The sequence below is a fragment of the Hylobates moloch genome, unplaced genomic scaffold (genome assembly GCF_009828535.3).
Source record: "Hylobates moloch isolate HMO894 unplaced genomic scaffold, HMol_V3 SCAFFOLD_14, whole genome shotgun sequence".
Lineage (NCBI taxonomy): Eukaryota > Metazoa > Chordata > Mammalia > Primates > Hylobatidae > Hylobates > Hylobates moloch.
In genome coordinates this window covers 22,691,378-22,715,170 of record NW_026652289.1, presented here as the reverse complement: position 1 = coordinate 22,715,170, position 23,793 = coordinate 22,691,378, and the positions used below count along the sequence as shown (strand labels likewise).

General features: G+C 33.7%; 1 protein-coding gene across 1 annotated transcript in view; it reads right to left on the bottom strand.

Annotated features, from left to right (window-relative positions):
* Nucleotides 1-20,511: 20,511 nt before the first annotated feature.
* LOC131381102 (uncharacterized) overlaps nt 20,512-23,793 on the bottom strand; it is a 38,574-nt gene continuing 35,292 nt past the window's right edge. The window contains exons 4-5 of the mRNA XM_058427191.1: nt 21,965-22,030; nt 20,512-20,800 (exon numbers count right to left, since the gene is read on the bottom strand). Coding sequence (XP_058283174.1) covers nt 20,785-20,800; nt 21,965-22,030 — 82 coding nt within the window. The 3' untranslated portion in view covers nt 20,512-20,784. The remainder of the gene's footprint in view (nt 20,801-21,964; nt 22,031-23,793) is intronic.

The following is a 23,793-nucleotide window of genomic DNA, read 5'->3' as shown; positions in this document are numbered from 1 at the left end:
TCTTGCATCTATTAGCTCCCCTATTATAAATAGGAGGCTGTAATAGCATTCCTGTTTCTTACTATCAAGACCCTATAATAATAGCCATCAAATTCTTTTGGTATTCAGTTTTTTCCATTACACTTTTCATTTGGGAAAAACCAGAGGTAAAAAAGCCATTTGTATGGTTATGGTAAAGCAGTTATTTCAGAATCTTTTTGCAAGGTAACTCCGTATCCCTTTCAATATATTGACAATGGGTCTGTAAACTGATCAGATCAAGAAATGGGTGAGGACTTTTAATTTTCCATTGTCATAGCTGACATCAGCCTGTTTCTTACCAACTCTTTCTTTTTGGTTTGTAAAAGTAGTCATTATCTAATTGCCTTTCTATCTTCATGGTTAAGACTTTGCAATTTATTAGCCAATGCCATAGACTTATGATTTGAGTTTCTTAAGATCAAGACCCCTGGTTCTCACTGTAGCTTTGTTGCCCTTCTGATGTTTATGCTCACATTGCCTCTAATGTTTAAGGATCAACATTGCATTTTTGCTATTCAAAATCACATCATATTATCACTGTTATCCCACATTTATCTAGTTCTATGAAAAAAAAAAGTTCTATCATCAACTCAGAACTATAGGGGACATTTGATATGTAGCTACCCAATCATGCAGGTTCTGTTCCTTCCTGCTTTAGTAATGTATGCCCTCTAGGGGTTCCTGGTGAGTATAACATGCTCAATTCCCTGAGTCTTCTAAATTCTTCTACAAAAGAGTTCTGTCATCCTCAACTCATGATATTAGAGCATTGCTGAATGCAACTTTCAAGGAACCATGCTAGATGACATCCCAGAACACTATATGTATTACTGATAAAATCTTAAATCCTGAGACTAGGAAAGTACTCTCATGACTTCATGTCAATTAATTTTTTCGTATCTAGCCATATAATCTGTAGATTCTAGTTCAGCATACTTAGAATATATCCTCACACGTTTTCCACCCTTCTTAGTTATCTTGATCTAGCAACTCCTTCAGGGAATAAGCAATTTTCTCTGGGAGCACGGGTACAGACTTCTCTCTGCAGTTTATACTGAGGCCTGGCCACAATGATTAGTCTGGATGAAATGAAGATAAGCTGGATAAGACATTAAAAAAAAAAAAAAAAAACATCACCAAGGGATATCGGCCTTAGTGAGGTGTTTGTACTGCCTCCAGGCCAGGAAAGGCTGCTTCTGCATGCAAGAGGAGGGTTATTTCTGCTGAAACAGAAATTTCGGAATTGAGGACTGTTAAGATTATCCAATGTACTCATACAGATGTCCTGTACCGAATAGTAGGATTCATGTCTTCCCTATCGATGCCCTGACTCTAAAATAGAAGACATCTCAAAAATATTTAGTCTCTTCTCACTTTTGCTATTGTTATGATTAGTCCTGGGCCTAATTTCTAACACTGTTTGTCCTATTGTGTTAGAAGATAAGGGCTTTTTAAATTGCCAGCATGAAGATTTTCATTGTACTCTCAGGTGATAATTGCCTGAGGTGAACTGGTCATTTTTTTTCCAAGGCCAGCAATGTCACAATTTTAATGTTACTATGGAATTCTGGAGATCACAAGCTAGAGTTACTGCTTAACACAAAGGTTTCTCTTCTACTTGACATTAATCCTAATCTGCTGAAGTTGATATTCTTAGTAGTTGTGATCCTGCAACACGTTAAGTGTTATCAGTAACTCACATATCAACAGCAATGGAGTTCCAGTTGACATAGTCTGATAAGCAAACAAGGATTTGTTATTTGAGTTTATTTCTAGTGCTACGTACCTTAGGTTGAATTTAGCCAAAAGCAGAAACATTGATAAGGTCTTGAATCAAGTTTATGTATTTGGAAGGCTATCGTGGGAAATAAAAATCAAGGAAGGGAGTGAGACAGCAAAGTATGAAAACCCAGAAAATGGTGGGTTATTTAGGTGATTCTGTGGCATTGGCTGTTAGTTATGCTGGGGTTCCTTTAAGAAACTGTGAAATGCCTCTTAAGAATACAAGAGAAGGAAAAGAGACTGGGACATTTTTTTTACCAGCACTGTCGCAGACTGGTTGAGGGTTGTTCACAGGACATTATCTAGCCCACAATCCTAGGTTGCATGTGTGTGCCTTCTGAAGATGTTGCTATGACTTTGAAGAAAGGCCTGAAGCCGAAAAACAGAAATATATAATGCAGCAGGTTTCTGCTGTGGGGTGCAAGTCAGCGTGCTCAGTGTCGTCCACAAAACCTGCAGCTGAAATCAAAGGTGAACCAAGGGAGGATGTGCCACCGGCCACTAGAAACATCTGCTACATGTGAAATAATTTATTTTAGATGATCACGATGTCATATATTAGAATAATTAGGTAACACATTTAATAATATTTTATCTCCAATTTTAGTGCATAATCGCTAAGACGAAGAACTACACTATACATTTGCTAACTTTGCCATTAAAAATAAACTTTGTATAACTACTGTGTATATTTGATTAGAAATAGTTGCATGTTTTAAAGATTGAAAAGATATCTTTATTTGAAAAAAACAATAAAAAAAGAATAAGGTTAAATATAATTTTTCTAGCTCTAAGAAATTTACTTTTTTAATATAACCATGGAAAAAGTTCTAATTATTCCTTGATACTTTTGCATTGATGTATTAAAAAGATAACCAAAGGTCCTGTTTCAACTATATGATTTGGAAGATATTTTTCAAACATGTGTGACCTAAAAAAATTATGACTCATCTTAATATAAGCATATAAAATTATCCTTTTAATTTTTTAACAGATAATGCAATAATTATTATTGCTAGTTTTAAGTCTGTATATAAATTAAAAACATTTAATTAAAATGTATGTTAACTTAATGTTTAATATGAAAGGAATGCTATACATGATATATGTTAATATACTCTTATCATTACCACTGCAGTGGCAGATATTGTCAAACGTTATTAGATAATCGGCCATTTAAAAAAGTAAAATATTCCATTTATTTAATTGAAGATTAGTTCCTTATAAATACATTTTCTTTATAAGATAATCGGCCTTTTGGGTTTCTCTTGGCTATATACACTGTGAGTACTTTTTAGATTGTCTATCTTACAACATATTTATAGAAGTTATATGTTTAATACAGATTTTTTATTTGTTTGCATGTGTTTGTATATATATACATGTGTATTATTCATGTGTACATAGACTATATATATATATTATATATACATATACACATTTGGATGTTACTCATGATGTGTATGTGTGTTTAACCTGTAGTAGTATTAATTTATATGCATGAAATATGTAAATAATAAATTTGGGTTCTTTTGTGTTATATACAGAGGATATTTCCACCTAAAATTTATAAAAATTACATGCATATTTTCTTAATATGCCATTTAATTTAGTGTTTACTATTAAAATTGTGCCTATTCGTACTTTATTTTTCCATCTAGAACTGGAATTCACTTACCTCAGTTGTGTGGGTCAATTAATTGCTTTTATTTTGTAAGCAATTTCAAGCCCAGTGTTCTGTTATTTGCAACTGAAAAAAAAATCCTAACCTGTTCTTCTTTAAAATCTCAGCAAATGACTTTAGAAAAATGAGAATGTACGGTTCCTTTGCCATCCTGCACTCCACCAAAAAAAGATCAGATGTAAATCTGGCAGTGAGGATCAGAACTGGGTGCCTCTCTTGGTTCTTCTCTCTCAGTGTTGACTCCATCCACAAACTCTCTTGGTGCTTTTTCAGGTAAGTTCAATTTAAATTAGAAAATGAGATTTTCTATCTTCTAAAACCTACATCACAATTTATAAGGTTACTGTTTTCTTTTCAATTTGATTAAAAACTCTTGGTGAATTCAATAGACTCTCATAAATCTGTATAGATAGATTAATATTGGTCCCTCTACATTAGTTGTAAAATAATTCTGAAAGAAATAATCTTCTATTTTTGTGGAATTCGTACTATAAAATCTTGTGCGACCTTTAACACCCTCCTTTTTTCTCTTTGGAAAAACGGGTACGGCAGGACCTTGAGGGTAAGTTAATTAGTAGCATAATCTAGTGTCTCTGAAGGCAATCATTGAATTTCTTCCAATTGTTCTTTCCATATTTAAGGAAAAGTAGCAAGTATCAGGGAAAGGAAAATATGGTATTAAGTTTATAAATTCCTCCTAATTTTCTTTCCTGAAGAGCATAAGAATATACCTGTGTTTATTGGCTTTGATGTTAAAACTAATTACCTAAAAAAAACTTGAAAATTAAGTGTGAATCTATCCCTTTTTTTCAAGTCCCTACATTGATTTATAAAGTAAATATTCCCAATGAACACTTTCATTAAATTTGATTAGGAAAAATTTGATCTGTGAATGTTGTAATTTTATCTCACTATTAAGGAATTATCTATACATGCCTGCTTAACTGCCTGTTTCATGTGTCTCTCAGAAAGACTTTTCATGGTTTAAGAAGCAGAAAAGCAAGTTGCCTATTCAAAGATTTCTTCATATCATTAGGAGAGAAAGGCTGAACCTGACAGCCGAGATCTCTTTAATTTAAAAGTCTTCGAGATATTGTTCCTTGGAGTAGGGGAATATTGGTAGGGTCATTTAATATGTCACAACTTTTTGTTTTCAATAAACATTGAACCATACCCTGACCCAGAACCGATAGTGTGCAAAGCATTTTGTCTTGCATCAATTGATAGAGTTTGTGGTTTGAATAAATTCCCAAATTTGGAGAACTTGTGTTTTTACTAATTATCATTTGTAGTCTCTTGTGACAAAGCAATGGGTAGTGAATGAGAATCTGTGTCTAAAAAAGCTTTAGCAATGTATTGTTTACATAGTTTACATACTAGAAGGCTGACTAATGAAAGAGTAAATGAATGAATAAGGTAAAGCAAAGATAGCTAATATCAATAGTGTCCTATACCATCTTTTCTGCATAGAAATAATTTATTATAAAATGCATACTTTTAGAAAGAACAAAGAATAAGGAGAGAATCTTATGTTCTACGTTTTCTGTTTAGCCTAATCTAGTTTTGAGTTACTTCTTTCTGGACATGCAAGTTTATACATTTAGTTCAAACATTTCAAAAAGATACCTAACAACAGGACTACAGAATTGAAGATTTGAAGATAAGTCATTATAACTAAATTTTTGATCAAGAGCCAATGGAGTAATGTGTAATTCAGTGATTCTTTTCCATGTTTACATTTCAATACAATTGCACTGAACACAAAAAGTTATAAAAATGCTTCTTTAATTTAATAACAATTTAATATAACAGAATTTTCATATAGATGTTTTTGGAAAAGTGTTGTTTTATGCTCACTACACAATGGAAGTGACCTTTACATCATACTTAAATATTTTTATCAACATTATGATTAAATTTTGTTCTTTGTGACCTCTTTTTGTACTTTGAAATTGTTTTGTCTTTTATTCACTTTTAAGTTCGTGGTATGTGTACAGATTTGTTATATAGGTAAACTCATGTAACAGCGGTTTGTTGTACAGATTATTCCATCACTTGGGTACTAAACCTAGAAGCCAATTGTTATTTTTCCTGATTCTCTTCCTCCTCCCACCCTTCACCCTCTGGTAGGCCCCAGTGTCTTGTTCCCTCTGTGTGTTCATGTGTTTTCATCTTTTAGCTCCCACTTACAAGAGAGAACATGAGGTGTTTGCTTTTCTCTTCCTGCATTAGTTTGTAGGAAAATGGCCTCCAGCTCCATTCATGTTCCTGCAAAAGAAATGTTCTCATGCTTTTTTATGGCTGCATAATATTCCATGGTGTATATGTTCCATGTTTTCTTCATACAGTCTATTGTTGATGAGCATTTAGGTTAAGTCCTTGTCTTTGCTGTTGTGGCTAGTGCTGCAGTGAAGATACTGTCATGGGTTTTTATGATAGAATAATGTATATTTCCTTGGGTATATACCCAGTAATGTGATTGCTGGGTTGAATGGTAGTTCTGTTTTTAGGTCTTTGAGGAATTGCAACACTGTTTTCCACAGTTGGTTGAACTAACTTAGCTTCCCATGACATTTGATATTAGCTATCTTTGCTTTACCTTATTCATTAAAAAAAAGAAAATGCTTTTTGTAAAACGAAAAGCATTTCTTTTTCTCTCAGCCTTGCCAGCGCCTGCTATTTTTTAACATTTTAGTAATAGTCATTCTGACCAGTGGGAGATGGTATCTCATTGTGGTTTTGATTTGCATTTCTCTATTGATCAGTAATGTTGAGCCTTTCCTCACATGATTATTGGCCGCATGTAGGTCTTTTGAAAAGTGTCTGTTCATGGCCTTTGACTACTTTTTAAGGGGTTGTTTGCTTTTTCCTTGTAAATTTGTTTCAGTTCCTTATAGATACTGAATATTAGATCTTTGTCAGATGCATAGTTTGCAAATTTTTTCTCCATTGTATAGGTTGTCTGTTTTGCTCTGTTGATAGTTTCTTTTGCTGTGCAGAAGCTCTTTAGTTTAATTAGATCCCATTCGTCAGTTTTTGCTTTAGTTGAGATGGCTTTTGGTGTCTTCATCATGAAATCTTTGTCCATTTCTATGGCAATAATGGTGTTGCCTGCATTGTCTTCCAGGGTTTGCATGGTTTTGGCTTTTACATTTAAGTCTTTAATACATCTTGAGTTGATTTTTGTATATGGTGGAAGGAATAGAGCCAGTTTCAATTTTCTGCATATGATTAGCCAGTTATCTCACATTATTTATTGGATAGGGAGTCCTATTCCCATTGCTTCTTTTTGTCAGCTTTATCAGGTTTTTATAGGTGTGCAGCCTTATTTCTGGGCTCTCTATTCTGTTCCATTTCAATGAAATTTCAATTTCATTGAGCTGAATTAAAGACTTAAATGTAAAACCAAAAACTATACAAACCCAGGAAGAGAACCTAGGACATACCATTCTTGGCACAGGAATGCCAAAGATTTCATGAAGACACCAAAAGCCATTGCAAGAAAAGCAAAAACTGATGAATGGGATCTAATTAAACTAAAGAGCTTCTGCACAGCAAAAGAAACTACCAACAGAGTAAACAGGTAAGTTACACGATGGGAGAAAAAATTTGCAAACTATGCATCTGACAAAGATCTTATATTCAGCATCTTTAAGGCACTTACAGAAATTTACAAAAAAAAAAAACCCTGAAAAAGTAGGCAACGGGCATGAACAGACACTTTTCAAAAGAAGACATACATGCGGCCAATAACCACATGAGAAAAAGCTCAGTATCACTGATCAAGAGAAATGCAAATCAAAACCACAATGAGATACCGTCTCATACCAGTCAGAATGACTTGTTTTGAGACAGAATATATGGTCTATCCTTGAGAACTATCATGTGCTGAGGAAAATAATATGTATTCTGTAGTTGTTGGATTAAGTGATCTGTATATATCTGTTAGATCCATTTGGTCTACTGTGTAGATTATGTACGATGTTTCCTGATTTTTTGTCTGGAAGATCTGTTCAGTGCTAAGAGTTGGGGATTGAAGTCTCCAGCTATTACTGTACTGGGGCCTATCTCCCTCTTTAGCTTAATAATATTTGCTTTATATATCTAGGTGCCCCAATATTGGTTGCATATTTTGAGTTGGGTTTCATTGCTTGTAACCCGAAAGAGAGAAATTTAATGCAGGTATTGATATGTAACAGAGGGTTTTGCAAGTGACAAACCTTATAATATAGAATTAGCAGAGCTAGCCAAGAGGATGGACTGGACACTGCCTCCATTCCCATTGGGTTGTTGGAAACCTCACTGTATTAAACCCAAACGTCATTATGAAATGTTCTCTGCCGTGCCTTGGGATTCAGAATCATTGGACTGAGAAATTTAAGGAATTTTGTAGGACATTTTCCAGATGTTTGTTTATTTTGGCTAGTTGTTGTGCCTGTCAACGGGATTAAAAAGGTAGTGTGAGATAGTATTTGGTCATGCAAACAATTATACCATAAGGTAATTAATTTGCATCGTACATGCATACACCTGGTGGAAAAGGTACTTCTCACCAAGACATACCTGACATATACCTTAAACCCTTCTTCCACCCTGATGTGAAGACTGTGATGTAAATATTATTTCAGAGCCTAGAAAATTCAAGAGGCTCCACTTCTTTATATGCATACACATTTATATGTATGATATGATATAAAAGATGCATCATTAATTCTTTTTCAACTCACTGAGATAAGGTAGTTCAATGACTAGATAGCAATCATGATAATGTTGAATTTTTTCGGAAAAAAGTAAAGTGGTATTGGATCAGGTTCATCCAGAATCCAGGCAATGCCTTTGCTATAGACATATTTATAACTTAATACTTTTGCAAGAATTTTTCAGGGACACTCTCTCATTGACTGGTAGCAGGATGTAACAGTATTAATGGACATAAGAGCGTAGGTCCTCTTGTGAGAAGGTGATAAATGGTCTTATTTCTTTTGGTTTCATTGTTCAGTATATCTCTTTGAGTAAATGCTGAAGACTGTAATAAATTCTCATCATATTTCCAGAACCTCTTCTTTATAGTGAAGGTTGTTTGGATATGAGCTTGCCAGCATTTTCCAATAAAACTTCACTGTCAAAACGTCAATTAAAGTAAAATTTGTCAAACAGTTTGTCTAAAAGTTGGATTAATGTTAATCACGTCCTGAAATAGATGCCTACACTTTGATGTGTGGTTTAAAAAAATTAAGGATTATTGCACTTCTAGAAATATATTCATTTTTTTCTGTCTTATTTTTCAAAGAACTTCCAGCATAGCATAATATTTTTTTCTTTAAATTTTATATATTCTATAAATATCACTGCACTAAGTGGTAAAAGCTATTTTATTTTATTCAAAAAATAAAGCTTCATCACCTGTCACTACCTATACATATAGATAGTGATAGATAATCAATATAGATAGACATGGAAATAGATGTAGTTGATATAGGTGTAGATGTAGACATAGACATAGATATAAAGAGTGTGAATAAAATTGCAGGCTTTTCACGTTCTTAATTATGTAAGTGCTTTTACTATTACAACTTTGTTGGGCAAACACAAATTAAACCTATCTTATTACCTCTGCAAATTCTGAGATTACAAGATTTGAATCTTGACTTTGACACCCAATAGCTCTGTGACCTTGGACAAGTTGTGGAACTTCTATAAACTTCATTTTCTTAATCTAAATAATAGATATATAATGGTTTAACATGAGAAATAATTGACATAAATTATTCAAAGCTGTTGGAAGAGCCCTGGTTACCTAATAAATAGCCATAAATATTGTTGGTTGTGTTGTTACCACTGTTGTAAATCTTTTTATTGTTATTATTAAATATCTCTTAGCCACTCAGCCACAAATTATATACATATGTATATATACCAAGATGGAAGACACACACACACACATGCACACACATATGTACATATATTTCAAGGATGTGGTTGGTGATTTTCTGTTTTGGCAAAATTACATATTCATAAAGTGATAGTTTCTTAAAGTTGTATATTATTTACAGATTCCACATTCATGTTACTTTGTGAAATTACGATGTTATATCCATCTGAAATTTTAATACTTAAGGGTATACTTTTCTTTTTACATAGACAGTTCAGAATAATAAAACCAGACTTAAAATTTTAAACCAGAGATTTTGGTAGAATCTGGTGGGAGTTCTGTCCCTCCCCTACTGCCTGGCCATGAGATCTTAGGGATGCATGTATTTTATCTGAATCAAAAACCTACTTAGTACCATCATGAGTATTGCAAATGTGTCATTATGTGCCATTATAAGACTCTCAACAGTCTGAATTTCCAAATATATTCATATGTTAAAATAAACTTTAAAAACTCTACTGACAAAATAAGTTGAAAACTTGAAAATTATACATGTTAAAAAGTAAGAATAAAGGCCATGAATTCCTCCACTAGAGAAAACCCTTGCTAAAATCATAGGTCATGTCTTTCCAATCCTTCTGTGGATCCAAAAACGTGTTTCCTTCAATCAGACACTGGGCAGGTAAGAAATATGTTTGTGTCTTTTGAAAATTATAAAGAACTTGCAACCAAAAAACTTGCATTGACTTAAGATTTATACATTTCAATAATTTAAACCACAGTTCCAAATAGCCTCACATGCTTCTACCCCCAAAGGCCTTCTGTTTTGTTCCCACACTACACTTTCTGTCTTAATATCCGCCTTTCTCTACTCTGCCCTTTCCAGAAACTTTTGTCTTAAGGAACTCAGGAAATTTTTCTTTCCATGTCTCTGTGGCTAAAAAGACAGATAATTCACCTTTAAATTACGCTTTTCTTGTAAAATCTGCTTGAATTACTTTTTATTTATTCAACAACCAGTGGAATTTTACATTATTATTAATTTTTACATTGTGAGAGATTGTCTTATCAACCCAAATTATAAATATAATCACAGATAATTATAAGATTTGCATGTACTGAGTTTATGGGCATTATTACTTTTCTAAATTTTTAAAAAATGTTATACATTAATTTTTCTAAACAGAAAATAATATCTTAAAATAATCTTTAGAAATGTAAGTACCCCTTGAGTTGTCAAATCCTTTTAGGGAAAAAAAAAATTATCCCAAGGAGAAAAATATCAACATAGTGCAACACTATTTCTCATCAAGGATGTTCTTTCTGGAAACCATGTAGCTTTTAATGTTGATACTAGCCTCATGAGTCAATAAGAAACACTGTGTTTAGTTTAAAGGGGTGAAGTAACCCAAATCAAAGACAGATTTTTTTTTAAATTTTGTTGAGAAACAAGTTTTCTGAATATGATGAACTCAGGGGAAAGGTGTCAAGTTTTTTTTTGTTTGTTTGTTTGTTTGTTTTTTTAGACAGTCTTGCTCTGATGCCCCAGGCTGGAGTGCAGTGACGGACTGGCTCACCCTGTAACCTCTCCCTCCCAGATTCAAGCAATTCTCCTGTCTCAGCCTCCTGAATAGCTGCAACCGCAGGTACAGGCCACCACACCTGGCTAATATTTGTATTTTTAGTAAAGACAGGGTTTCACCATATTTGGTCAGGCTGATCTCGAACTCCTGACCTCAGGTGATCTGCCTGCCTCAGCCTCCCAAAGTGTTGGGATTACAGGCATGAGCCACCATGCCAGGCCTGTCAAAACTTTTGTGTAAATCAGTCCCACTGTTCAACATGCAATTCTTCCTTTAAATGTAGTATATTTTAATACATTACTTTGTTATGTTTTCTCATCATTTTGATTTTATCTTCAATGTAATTTTTTTAAATGATAAAATTTAATATATATCAAGTAGTATATCTTTAGTTCCTGGAGCCTAGAGGTTTCACCTTCTTGTTGGATTAAACAAAATATTTAAAAAGCTTCAGCAGTTGGAGGAGTTTATTCAATAAATGCATATGTTTATTAATGTGTTGTTTCTGAAGCTTTTCCTTTGATGATCTCTTACCCACATCTTTACTTAACATCATATGCCCCAATGTAAGACATCCTTATTTGAAATATTGTGTATTGTAATAGTTATAACCAATTGTGACTAAAATTAATTTTTAAAGGGAGAAATGCTTTTATAAAGCATGCCAAATTATTATTATACAGTTAATATAGTCTGTCTTCTACTTGCCAATACATGCCATATTTAATCTTTTGAACATTAGAATTTGATCATATTAAAAAATTTCATATTGGAGTACCATGGTTGTAAGAAAAATTTTTCCAGGTCAAACAAAAAAATGTATTAGTGTAAGAACAAGAGCCTGTTCTTTAATGTTTACTAGCTCCAATATTGGCTTACTTTCTCAATCACTGGCACTTTCTACTTTAGGAACTGGTGGTATGGTCGAGAACATTACTCTTTACTTTTAGGGGTTTTAAAAATTCTCCTTACAGTTTCTCTGCTCAAATATATCTCTTTGGAAGACTTTTTAAATTATTGTCACTTTTATATTTTTTAAACCAGATTGGAACTTACAGTCTATTATCATGATCTGCTCATACAATTTTCTAAAGTTCACTTGAGGTGCAGATTTCCATTCATTTAATTGTGAAATTATGATCAGCCTCAAACTAGAGTCTAATAAGAAATCAAAATAACCAACATATTGACTTATCAAAAAGAAAATGGACTGCCATAAATTTCTCTTCTCTTTGTATGTATGAACCACCCTACTTCACTCATCTAGAGATTAAGTTCAAACCTCTAGCACACTGAATCAGTGCTGCATTGACGAATAACATGTAACAGCAGTGACACAAAACCTGTCCTTCAAGAGGGTTGTCTGTTACTATGTCTTATCATGGAGCCTTAAACTTTCACATCAGAGGTTTGTACTGGAAAGAAATTACATAGGCAGGAGTGTGGAAGCATAAGAAATTAAGAAAAAATATGGTCTAATGTTATTAAAGTTTCAGGTTGTTATCTGCCCTATACCCCCTGCCCTTCATTGCTACCAATAATTTATTCCAAGTGCCTACAAAAGGACCTGGTCCAAGATGGGATGAATAAATTATTGCTGGCATCAAAATAAATATCTATTCTAAAATAAACCCATTTCATTTTCTGAAATCTGCATATAAACATACCAGGTTCTGTGTCCTACAATGGAAATTATTTTCTATTCTTCAGCAGGCATTACAAAGTATAACTCTTCGCCAACACTAAACATCAGTCCTCACCAAAACTCCCCTGCCTTTTTTTTTTCCCTTTGGCCTAATTCATGAAATTAATAATCAGACACATTTTTTTCTTGTTAATGATGATCCTCTTTTCTATAAATATTTTGATTGCATATATTTACTTTAAAATATAGTTTAGGCAGGGCACGGTGGCTCACACCTGTAATCCCAGCACTTTAGGAAGCTGAGGTGGGAGGATTTATGTGAGGTCAGGAGTTCGAGACTGGCCTGGCCAGTATGGCGAAATCCTGTCTCTACTAAAAATACAAAAATTAGCAGGGTATGATGGTGCACATCTGTAATCCCAGCTACTCGGGAGGCTGAGGCATGAGAGTCACTTGAACCTGAGAGGCAGAGGTTGCAGTGAGCTGAGATCATTCCACTGCACTCCAGCCTGGATTACAGAGTGAGACTCTGTCTCAGAAAGTTTAGTTTCTAGAATAATTGTTCAAAGAACTATTTTCTTTCCCTATTGTACTGCATCATATACCCCTCTCTCATTCAAGTATTTCTACCCTTAAAAAATAATTTTTTCTTGAATCTACCTTACTCTCAGAACTTTACCTCTTTTTTTCTTCATTTGTTTTGTAGCCAAATCTCTTTATTTTACTTTATTCCTGGACTTATTATAACTAATTAGGCTATCTCTTTAGTTCAAGAGCTTTTCGGATGTTGGCAATTAAATGAAACCTGTCTTTTTTTTTTTTTTTTTTTTTCTGTGCTGCTATGAGAGAACACCATGGAACAGGTAATTTGTAATGAACAGAAACTTACTGGCTCATGATTCTGAAGGCTGGGAAGTCCAAGATCCAGGGAATGACATCTGGTGAGGGCCTTCTTATTGTGTCATCCCATGGCAGGAGGTGGAAGAATGAGAGCAACAGAGATAGAGGGATAAAAGTCCAAATTCAGGGCCAGGCACAATGGCTCATGCCTGTAATCCCAGCACTTGGGAGGCCAAGGCAGGAAGACTACTCAAGTTCAGGAGTTCAAGACCAGCCTGGCCAACATGGGGAAACACCATCTCTACTAAAAATACAAAAATTAGCCAGGTGTAGTGCTATGCATCTGTAATCCCAGCTGCTTGGGGGAGGCTGAGGCATAAGAATCACTTGGACCCGGAAGGTGGAGGTTGCAGTAAACCAAGATCATTCCACTGCACTCCAGCCTGGGTGACAGAATAAGACTAAGACTCTTGTCTCCAAAAAAAAAAAAGAATCCAAATTGAAATTCAACCTTTTACAAGAAACTCACACCAAATGATAATAACATTAATCTCTATATAAAGGAAAAGCCTTGCATGTCCTAGTTATCTTTCACTAGACCCACTCACCCATCACTCTTGTATTAAGCATTAACTTTTCAACACATACTTTTTGGGGGACACTTTCAAACCATAGGAGAGCCTCAGTTAGTTAAAATGCTGGGTTATTTAAAAATATTTTTATGAAAATATTAAATGCAGTAATATAAAAATAGTACTGAAAAACTGAAAATCAAAAAACAAAAATGCTACCTACTGCTCATAATTTCTTTAGCTATTTACTACTTTTCTGAATCTGTTTTCAACGTGTTATTTCTTTTAATATTTATCATTATTTTCTGGATAGCAGGCTCCATATATTTTTGACTTTTTAGTTACACTTATTTATCTACTGATTTTCTATGAGTGATGATGACAATTTAACTCTTTTATACTCCCACTCTCTCTCAATTTTTCCTCCCCAGATAATTTTAATATATTTCTTTTACGTGCGGTAAAACTACATTACAGTTTGAAACCTCTTATGAATATGGAAATATTATTGAGTAATAAATAAGTAGTTATTGTTAGTCACATTTGTTTCCCTGCAACCTTTTCCATTTTTCCAGCATTAGTTCCACTCTTCTCACTTTTCAGATTTGTTTGACTTTTTTCAAGACCATTTAATTGTTCTATAAAATCTCCAACCTAACCTCCAACAAATTAGTAAAACCCCCTTTAAAACAATTTTTTCAACAATCAAACTTACCAAAGAGCCCATTATGTAATTTTTCTGCCCTTTGGAGACTTTTTATCTTTTCTTTTTTTCTAGAGGTTTCTATCCTCTTATTTCAACCTGGACTTGTGACTCTAGGAAAATTGCACAGTCGTTGTTGTTTGACTTTTTGTCACAGTAGGAATTTTTCCTCTCCTATATCCTAAATAGGATCTACTTTTTTCTAGAACCCTGTGTTTTTGTAGTTCTCTACTGACTTAATTGGTACAGAACGTAGTTCATTTATTTCTTGAGAAAGAATAGTAAACAGGACAATTTTGAGACTCTACATTTTTCCAAGTAGTTTTACTCTACTTGAACACCTATATGATAGTTTGCTGGATAAAAAAGAGAAGTTGGAATTAATTGTCCTTAACTGTTAAAGATATTGCAATACTGGTCATTTGGCTTTGGTTATGATGTTGAGAAGTCTAATACTTTCCTATAATTTTTTTATTCTGCTATTTTTTATTCAGATATCTTTGAGAATTAGTTCTTTATCCTGATAATCTCAAATTTTAGGATGATTTATCTTTGTCTGGGGTATCCATGGAATTGAGTGCACAGTGGACTCTCTCAATGTGGAAACTCATCTCTTCCATTTTAAATAAATTTCATTAAAAAAATTATGGATTCACTAAAAGTTTCAAAAACTGCATAAAGAATTTTATGTAACCTTCACTCAGCTGCCCAAAGTGGTGAGACCTTATATAGCTGTAGCACAGTATCAAACCAGAAAATTCACATTGGTATATTACTTTTAACAAGACTACAAATCTTATACAGGTTTACCTTTTTAAACTTAACCTATGTGTGTGTGTTTGCAATTGTATTCCCTGTATTGATTTATGCAATTGTGCTCCATAAGTTAATTTATGTGACCACCAGCACAATTAAGATACAGGACTTTCTTAATCATCTTAAATTCTTACATTCTTCCTCATTATTTTCTCTCTCTCTCTCTCTCCTGCCCCCTCCTTCATCCTCTCCTGTCTCATTCTTTAACTGACATAGAAGATTGACTTTGTTTCTGGTCTTTAAAAGTTGGGAAGTCTTGGGGTCTTCTCTATGGCTGACCAAATACAATGGACTCAACATTATTTGAGTTGCATGAACCCAGGCATAAACTGGCTTTTCTGCAGTTCACTAGAGCATCAACGTCTATCTATAACCTTTTCAGATTCCAGACTAGTGACAGAAATTCTTCAGAAAAGCCTAATTCATTCCTAGCCTTCTTTAACTCCACGTTGTTATACTCCTTAGTTACATCATCTTTGGCTACACAATTTATTTAAAAATCACCATCTGTTACTACAAGATTTATTTAAAATCTAGATATGAATGACTCATGTTTCATCTCCAACATTCATTGTAAATAGCTAAATTCATATCTCAAATTATCTGCCAAAAATCAACGTAAATATCCTGCTAGACTGTGATTCAACATGTTGAAAACTAAACACATTACCTTCTCCTTTAAATGAATTCATCCCTCCTTTTTCTAATATTCTTCATTTTCCAATAAGATGACTTGGCTCATCATGCCACCATTTTCCAGAGTATACAAGCCACAAACCTTATATCATTGTCTAGTCATTTCTTTCTTTCCACATTCTCATTTTCTTAGTCAAAATAATCTCTTATTCTGTGTCTGATATGTTGCACCTAAGTCCAAGCTCCTTAGTGCATCTATTGCAAATTCTTTGTCCTCATTATTCCTAGCTGGATAATTGTAATACCATAATGCTCTGTTTTCTCTATAGGCCTAAAAAATCAGCGTTACTCATACATTCTTGCTACTCCTGGCAAAATCCAATTAACCCACTTTCATATTGGAAATCTCTCTTGCCTGTGAAATACAGCATATATTTCCGATATAAATCATTCCATTATTGGCCTAAATTGCTACTGCCTATATGCAATATATATATTTTAATAGCTGACAAATACATATTCTCTTTAGTTTTTTATATTTGTGCAACCTAAATCATGTGCAACTACCTATTTATCTAAAATAAGTACAGTTGTTCTTATGTCACACTATCATATATTTAGACTAATCTCCAAATTTTTATATGGCATATTATAAAGGGTATGTTTGAATTTTGAAATCAGTTTTATTTCACAATTCAATGTTTTAGTGGGTTTTATTCAGTTAAAAGCATCACATCTAATCTTTTTTTTTTTTTTAACTTAAAAGATACTCTTTTCATTTGAGATTTAAAGTAGACCTAGATCACACTGATTCTAGGCACGGGAACTCAAATATAAATTACACAGATCCAAGTTATAGCTTTACAAGAATGCTATCGTGAAATTGCTGTAACTGGTCAGGAACTCTGGGAGTTTTAATCCTGGTTCTGTCACAAACTTGCCTTATGACCTTGGCAAGTTAATCTATGTTCCTGTATTTTTATGGAAAAAGTCACTGTTGTACCTGGGCACTTTGATAAACCTGTCATTGTAGTACAGTGTAATACAGAAGGAAAATCATAGATTCACATAATATATGATCTGCAAGAGAACATGAGGGAATATCCTGTTTACACTTTGAACTAGAAACAGTACTGCATGTAAACCACTAATCAAACAAAGTCAGATTAAATGCCAAGAGGGGATGGAATCCCAAGCAAGAGCCATCTAAATTAAAATTTTCTTGAAAATTTAATAAAAAATATTTCTCACATATTTTAATCATTAATTACATAATTTAATAACAGTAAGTTATATGAAATAACTTGCCAAATTTTTGTTGTATTGTTAAATAACTTTTTTACATGCACCCAATAATTTGCTTGTTATATTTTTGAAGATAGGTTACTAAATTCCCAGTTTAACATTTTTTTCAAAAGTCTGATTTCACATCTTACCTGTCTTATCATTTTCTAATGATATCTAAGATCTTGACTCCATTACGTTGGAAAATCAATCACAAATATGTTGATTTAAAATTGACTGCAGGGAACACACCAAGTTTAATAAAACTTTTTTGCTCATAAGCATGTAGGTTTTGAAGAAATCAAGTCTTAGGGCAATTTTATTTGTCTCAATCTCATGAAGCCACATTTAGCATACAGTATTTCTAAAAGGGTGTTCTAATTAAGCAATACATTCTTCTATTAAGGTCCACATATTATTTTATTATTCCATATTTTGTAGGCTTATGCTAAATACTTAATTTCCATTTGTTTATAAATAAATAGTAAGGTATCACAGAATTAGTTAACTTCCAGAAAAGTGTAAACCAACAGAGACAAAATTCTGTTTGGGGCAATAAACTCACTTAATACCTGCTAACTTGTTTTAGCATGTGAAAACTGAACAACTGACAATTTGGATTTCTAAGACTATGACCATATATGTGATAATTTTATGGAGTATGTATACATTTAAAGTATGAGAGACAGAGAAGCATCTTAAATAACCTAAATAATAAGATTGTAGCTATGAAGAAGGCATATTCATGAAATTCTTGATATTGTATTATACTACTAGTTCACACACAGACACACACACATAAAATGTGTGTGTATATCTTTTGAATTAACTTTATTGGGGTATAATACATATATAATAACATATTTTAAGCTATCAATTAAATATGTTTTCACACATATATTCACTTGGATGAATATTACCCATATAAAGTTTTAGGATATTTTTGCAGACTCAGAAATTTCCTCTTGCTCTGTCTATAGTCATCTCTCACCCACCCCACCTTCTAGGCAACCAATGACATATTTTCTGTCAGTATAATTTAGTGTTTTTCTGTCTTAGCATTTATTTAGCTTTTTGGATCTGTGAGTTTAGGTTTTCATCTAATATGAAACTTTAGCTGTCAACTGTGTCAGTAATCATTAGTTTCATCATCAGTTTCATTTTACAGAAGAAGAAGTTAAGATACCAGGTTTTTAAGTAGATTGGCTGAAACTGTGGCTGATTAGAATAAAAGTCAATTTCAATAGCTAAGTTTTCTAACTTCTTGGCCAGAACTTTGTCATCTTTAATACTCTGAATGCAACAAAAGTAACAAAAAACACAATTTGATGAAAACACCATAGTAATGATTTCTTCCTATACTATACTAAATGCTTAAGAAATACAACAAAGTTTTTTATTCTCTATTTTATATTTTTAAGAAAATGTCTTTATCTTCTGAACTTACCTTTCAAATAGAAGTTGAGATTTCAAATATTAATCATAAATATTTTTGTTCTACCTACTTGGACTATAGAGTTACTCATAATCAAGGTGAAATTTTACTTCAGTGCATGAGAACAGTCACTTATTTATTTTTATGAAAAACTCATCTATTTTAAATCAAGCAGAGGATAACTGTCTTTTGTTTACATGTTTTATAAATGAATCAAATAATTCTCAATTCTTGCCAAATTCTACAATTTTAGAGTAAGTAATTATATGTCTCTTCCACTTAGCTCTTTTGGTTATCAGAATAACAGCCAATTTTATGAGAAGGCAATTTTGTGTAAGTTGGAATTGATGCTTAAAATGTACAGAAGTCTTAAAATCAGAACATGAGTGACAATGAGACATTTTAAAATATGTTAACACTGAAGATAATACATGTAAAAGTCTGAATGAGACAATGTGCAAAATAAGAACATACAAAATTAACTTTTACTACTAGGTTTTCAAGTAAATAGCTCTGAAATAGTAGAGATAAAATTTTGTGTTTTTATGTAGCAATAATTACATAAGAAGCACGATGCATTTTGCTTCACTGGTATACTTTTTCTTACATGGAAAAATATTTTTCTCCTATTTTTTCTCCATCTGGGCATCAGAACTGAGTTTGGAGTAAAAATATATAAACTTGTTCAAAATGTATGTGTACACTCTCTCTGAGTGAGAGAGAGAGAGAGAAAATCTCTACTATGTATCATGGCATGTGCTGGGCTTGGGTACACTGAAGGGCAAAAATCTCTTAGGACACCTAAGGTAATATATCCTGTGCGGGAAATACAAAGAATATTGGAATAGAAGCAAATAATCAAATTATGTTTTTTGAATGGAGGAATAGAAAGCTGGGACCTTAAAATGCGTAAGATTTAGCAAGGTGAAGAACAAAGACAAATACATTCCAGGTAGTGGCTGTCCTCAACCCTTCTTCACCAGAACTTGGAGAAGGGCATAGATCTCCCAGAAACACAGGCATCCACATGAAAATGACAATCACTAATAAATATACTTATCTGGAACTTGGAGGACATCATGGAAAAAATATATATAATAAAGGTAATTAGCGTCTAGTTTGTATTAGGATCCATGGAAATGTTCTAAGATTTCTTTAGTGAAAAAGAATACCCAGTCCTGATTTCTGAGGAATTTCAACAATTTACAAGAAAGCTAGAGTAAAAGGGGCCAGCACAGGTGTCCGAAAAGGAGGGGCAGAGGTAGGGGAGAAAGCCTATAGTTTCAGTGCAAGAGGAAAATAAGGAAGAAGCGAAGGAGAACGCGAAGAGGAAGTATTTTTTAAAAGTAGGAGTTTAGCCGGGCTTGGTGGCACGTGCCTGTAGTCCCAGCTACTCGGGAGGCTGAGGCAGGAGAACTGCTTGAATCTGGGAGGGTGGAGGTTACAGTGGGCCAAGATCACACCACTGCACTCCAGCATGGGCAACAGAGTGAGACTCGGTCTCAAAAAAAAATAAAAAATAAAAAAATAAAAAAATAAAAAATAAGTAGGAGTTTTAGGCTCTGAAAAATGCTGTGGGAGATTAAGTGTGATGAGAAGAGAAAAAATAAATTAGACTTAGTAAGTGGGAAGGCCAGAAAATGTTAGTAAGTATAGTTCTGTTTAAGATAAGTTAAGTGATAATTTTGTTTAAGTGCCATATTAAGATTGGAACTGATTCAGAGGAATAAGGTGACAAAGTGGAGACACTCTGGAACACAAGACTTTTAGGAAGGTTATATGTTGAGGGCAGAAACTGGATATAGTGTTAGGACAGCTTGTATTCCTTTATGAAGAGAAATATTATTACATGCCAACAAGCTGGGAGACTGAGGAAACAGGATTGAATTTGCCAGAGCAGGAGGAAGCGATTCATGAACAGCAGCTCCTGAAAAGATGGGAAGAACACAAGTGCAGAGTTTTATCTTGTGCGGCAGAAGAAACAAATTAGAAGATTAGGCACATTTTTGTATTTAGTAGTGGCACACTAATTTTTGTTTGATGAAAGATAATTACATGAAATGTAAGACAAAGTCATAAGCTGCAGACAAAGGTAAATCGGACCAGTTTTGCAGAGAAGATATAAAATAGCTATAGAGGGTAATGTTTGTTCCTTCAGCTTTGCTAAAACCTGGTACTTAACCCACTTCATATATTAATAGCAGCCTTTTATTATTTGCTTCAAATGTGGTGTAGGAGGAGGATGGAATTGAATAGAATGTTGGGGAGAAGAAGATATGTACTCTTCTTCAGAAAGCAAACTAATGCTGAAATCACTGAAGTATAATAGAGTAGCTTCTGTCTAATTCTTTTTTTCACTTTTGGAATTCTGCTGCAGAGAAATGCATGCAGATGTGAATTCACACAAAATATCTAAGACCACTGCATATAAGCAAGGAAATTTATATAATTCTTGTGATATTGATACAGATGAGCAGCCAGCTATTTCCTACCAACGTGGACAAAAACAAAGATACTAAAATATTAAACAGTAAGATGTTGTTATGTTGAATACCATATAGTCTTAGAATCATTTTCCTTAAAAGCATCTCTGGGTGTTACACTATTTCACACCCACATATTGGTGCTTTTTCAATAATAAGATGACTTTTTAAAAACAGAACAGCATGTTGTACTTTGAAATATCCTATTGGTGCCTAGTGTTTTTTCATCAACCACACACTATTGGCTTTTTCATGGATATTTTTGGCCTGAAAAATAACGAACAGGTGGTGGTGTGGTAAGAAGTCATGAGGGTGTTAACGTGGCATCGCTTCCTTTTCGCACAAGAGAAAGCATTTTCAGAATTCAGACTGCCAATCTACTCAGTTGGCACCTGCAGCCTAAACTGGAGTATCATTTGAGCGCAGGCATGTTGCCATCATAACAGATGGTTATGAGTGCTGACAGCCAAGTGATCATGTATGTACATCGGCTATGGGTGTTTAAAGCAAGCTGCTCATTTAAGAAGGTCAAATAGCAGTCTGTCCAGAGCTTCCACAAGCAATATTAAGAGGGATAGCTATCTCTCAAATTCTACCAATGTTCTTACTTCATGCAGGCTGAAATGTTCATATTGAAATCAATAGAACCCAGTGGCATAGCCGATGCCCCAAATCTGAAATAAATAAAATGATTAACTGTAATAGCGAAAAAGAAGTCTTCCAAGTCACATAAAGTGAGTTGGAGTTGTGGTAAATTACATGTAATATATTCTTTTTAAGTAGGATGCTTGGTCTCGTAAATTTATCCCCAAATAGCCCTAAAGTTTCCACTAAACTTACCTGGCTAATTATTTATTAATGTTATAAAATCAGCATATCATTACAACACTGTAGAACATCTACAATGTATTCTACCAGGTTTTTATTTTTATCCCCTAAATAAGCTAAATCTAAATACAGCCAATCTAAAATAGCACATATTAGTCATCCAACTTTAAGTGAATTATTTTTTAAGTCATAAGACACACAAAAATGTATGACCTCCAGTTACTTACATTCAAGTTTGTTCAACCAACAATATTTTTATGAAAGAATAAATGAATGAACACAAGTATGTGTAGCTGACTTTCCTAAAATGCTCCCTCCACCTATCCCCCTTTATCCCCAAGTCTTGACATTTATATTATTATATAATCTCTTCCCTTTGCGTACAGATAGGAGCTGTGACGTAATCTAATCCACAGACTATGGCAAAGGCGATGTCATTGTTACTTCCATTAGGATATTATGTATCACTGCAACTGCCTTCTTGCTCATAACCTCAGTTTTTTGCCTTTTTGTTTCTAATGTTTGCAGGGAGCAAATGACCACGAAAGAGAGGCCTGTGTGGTAAGGAACTGAGCACTTCTCCTGTCCAACAGCCAGCTAAAAAGTGAGGGGGGCCACTGGTTGATAGACAACAAAAAATGAGTCTCTCACACCAGAATATTATAAGGGACTGAGTCTTACCAACAACCATGTGAGGTTGGAAGCTGATCCTTCCCAAGATGTGAAATGAACCCCCGGCCCTGGTTGACACCTTGATTGAAGATACGTCAGAGATCCTGAAGCAGAGTAGCAAGCTAATTCATGCCTACATTCCTGACCCTCAGAAATTAAAATAACTAATGTGCCTTGATTTAAGCCACTGAGTTTGTGGAAATTTTGTTATGTAGCAATTCATAACTAATTTGATTTTTTTAAATTAATTAAAAATTTGGGTAATAAATGAATCTGTATCGAACAGGAAAAGCAAAGACATTTGCATAGAGGAGATGGTCTCTTGAATGATATTATAGGTGTCGTCCACATCCCTAGAAGACAGGAGTATGTTCCAAAAGGTAAATATCATAAATGCTAGGGAGAGTGCTAAATGATACAGAGATCAAAATGACAACCCTTTGCCCAAATGATTCCACATTCATAGATTTTCTTTTTCATGTTTGAATTCCTATCAGTTTGCTGAGTTACTGGTATTTGGTAGATTTTACAAATCAACAAATCCACACATCACAAAATAATGGAAAATTGGTAATATAAATAGTATATGATAGAAAGTAATAAAGCTGCTGGATGAGTATTTGATGAATAATTGGTTAAATAAAGTGGAATATTTTATGGTAATAATTGCAGAAAAAGTTGCCATTTTTTGGTATTACCATTGGAACTTCAATAAGCAAGTTTTTATATACATTCTTACATTTGATATTCTCAATCAGCATATGAATTAGACAATATATTACAAGCATGATAAGACTTGGCAATGTAGGCCGAGTGCGGTGGCTCACGCCTGTAATCCCAGCACTTTGGGAGTCTGAGGCGGGTGGATCACGAGGTCAGGAGTTCAAGACCAGCCTGACCAATATGATGAAACCTCATCTCTACTAAAAATACAAAA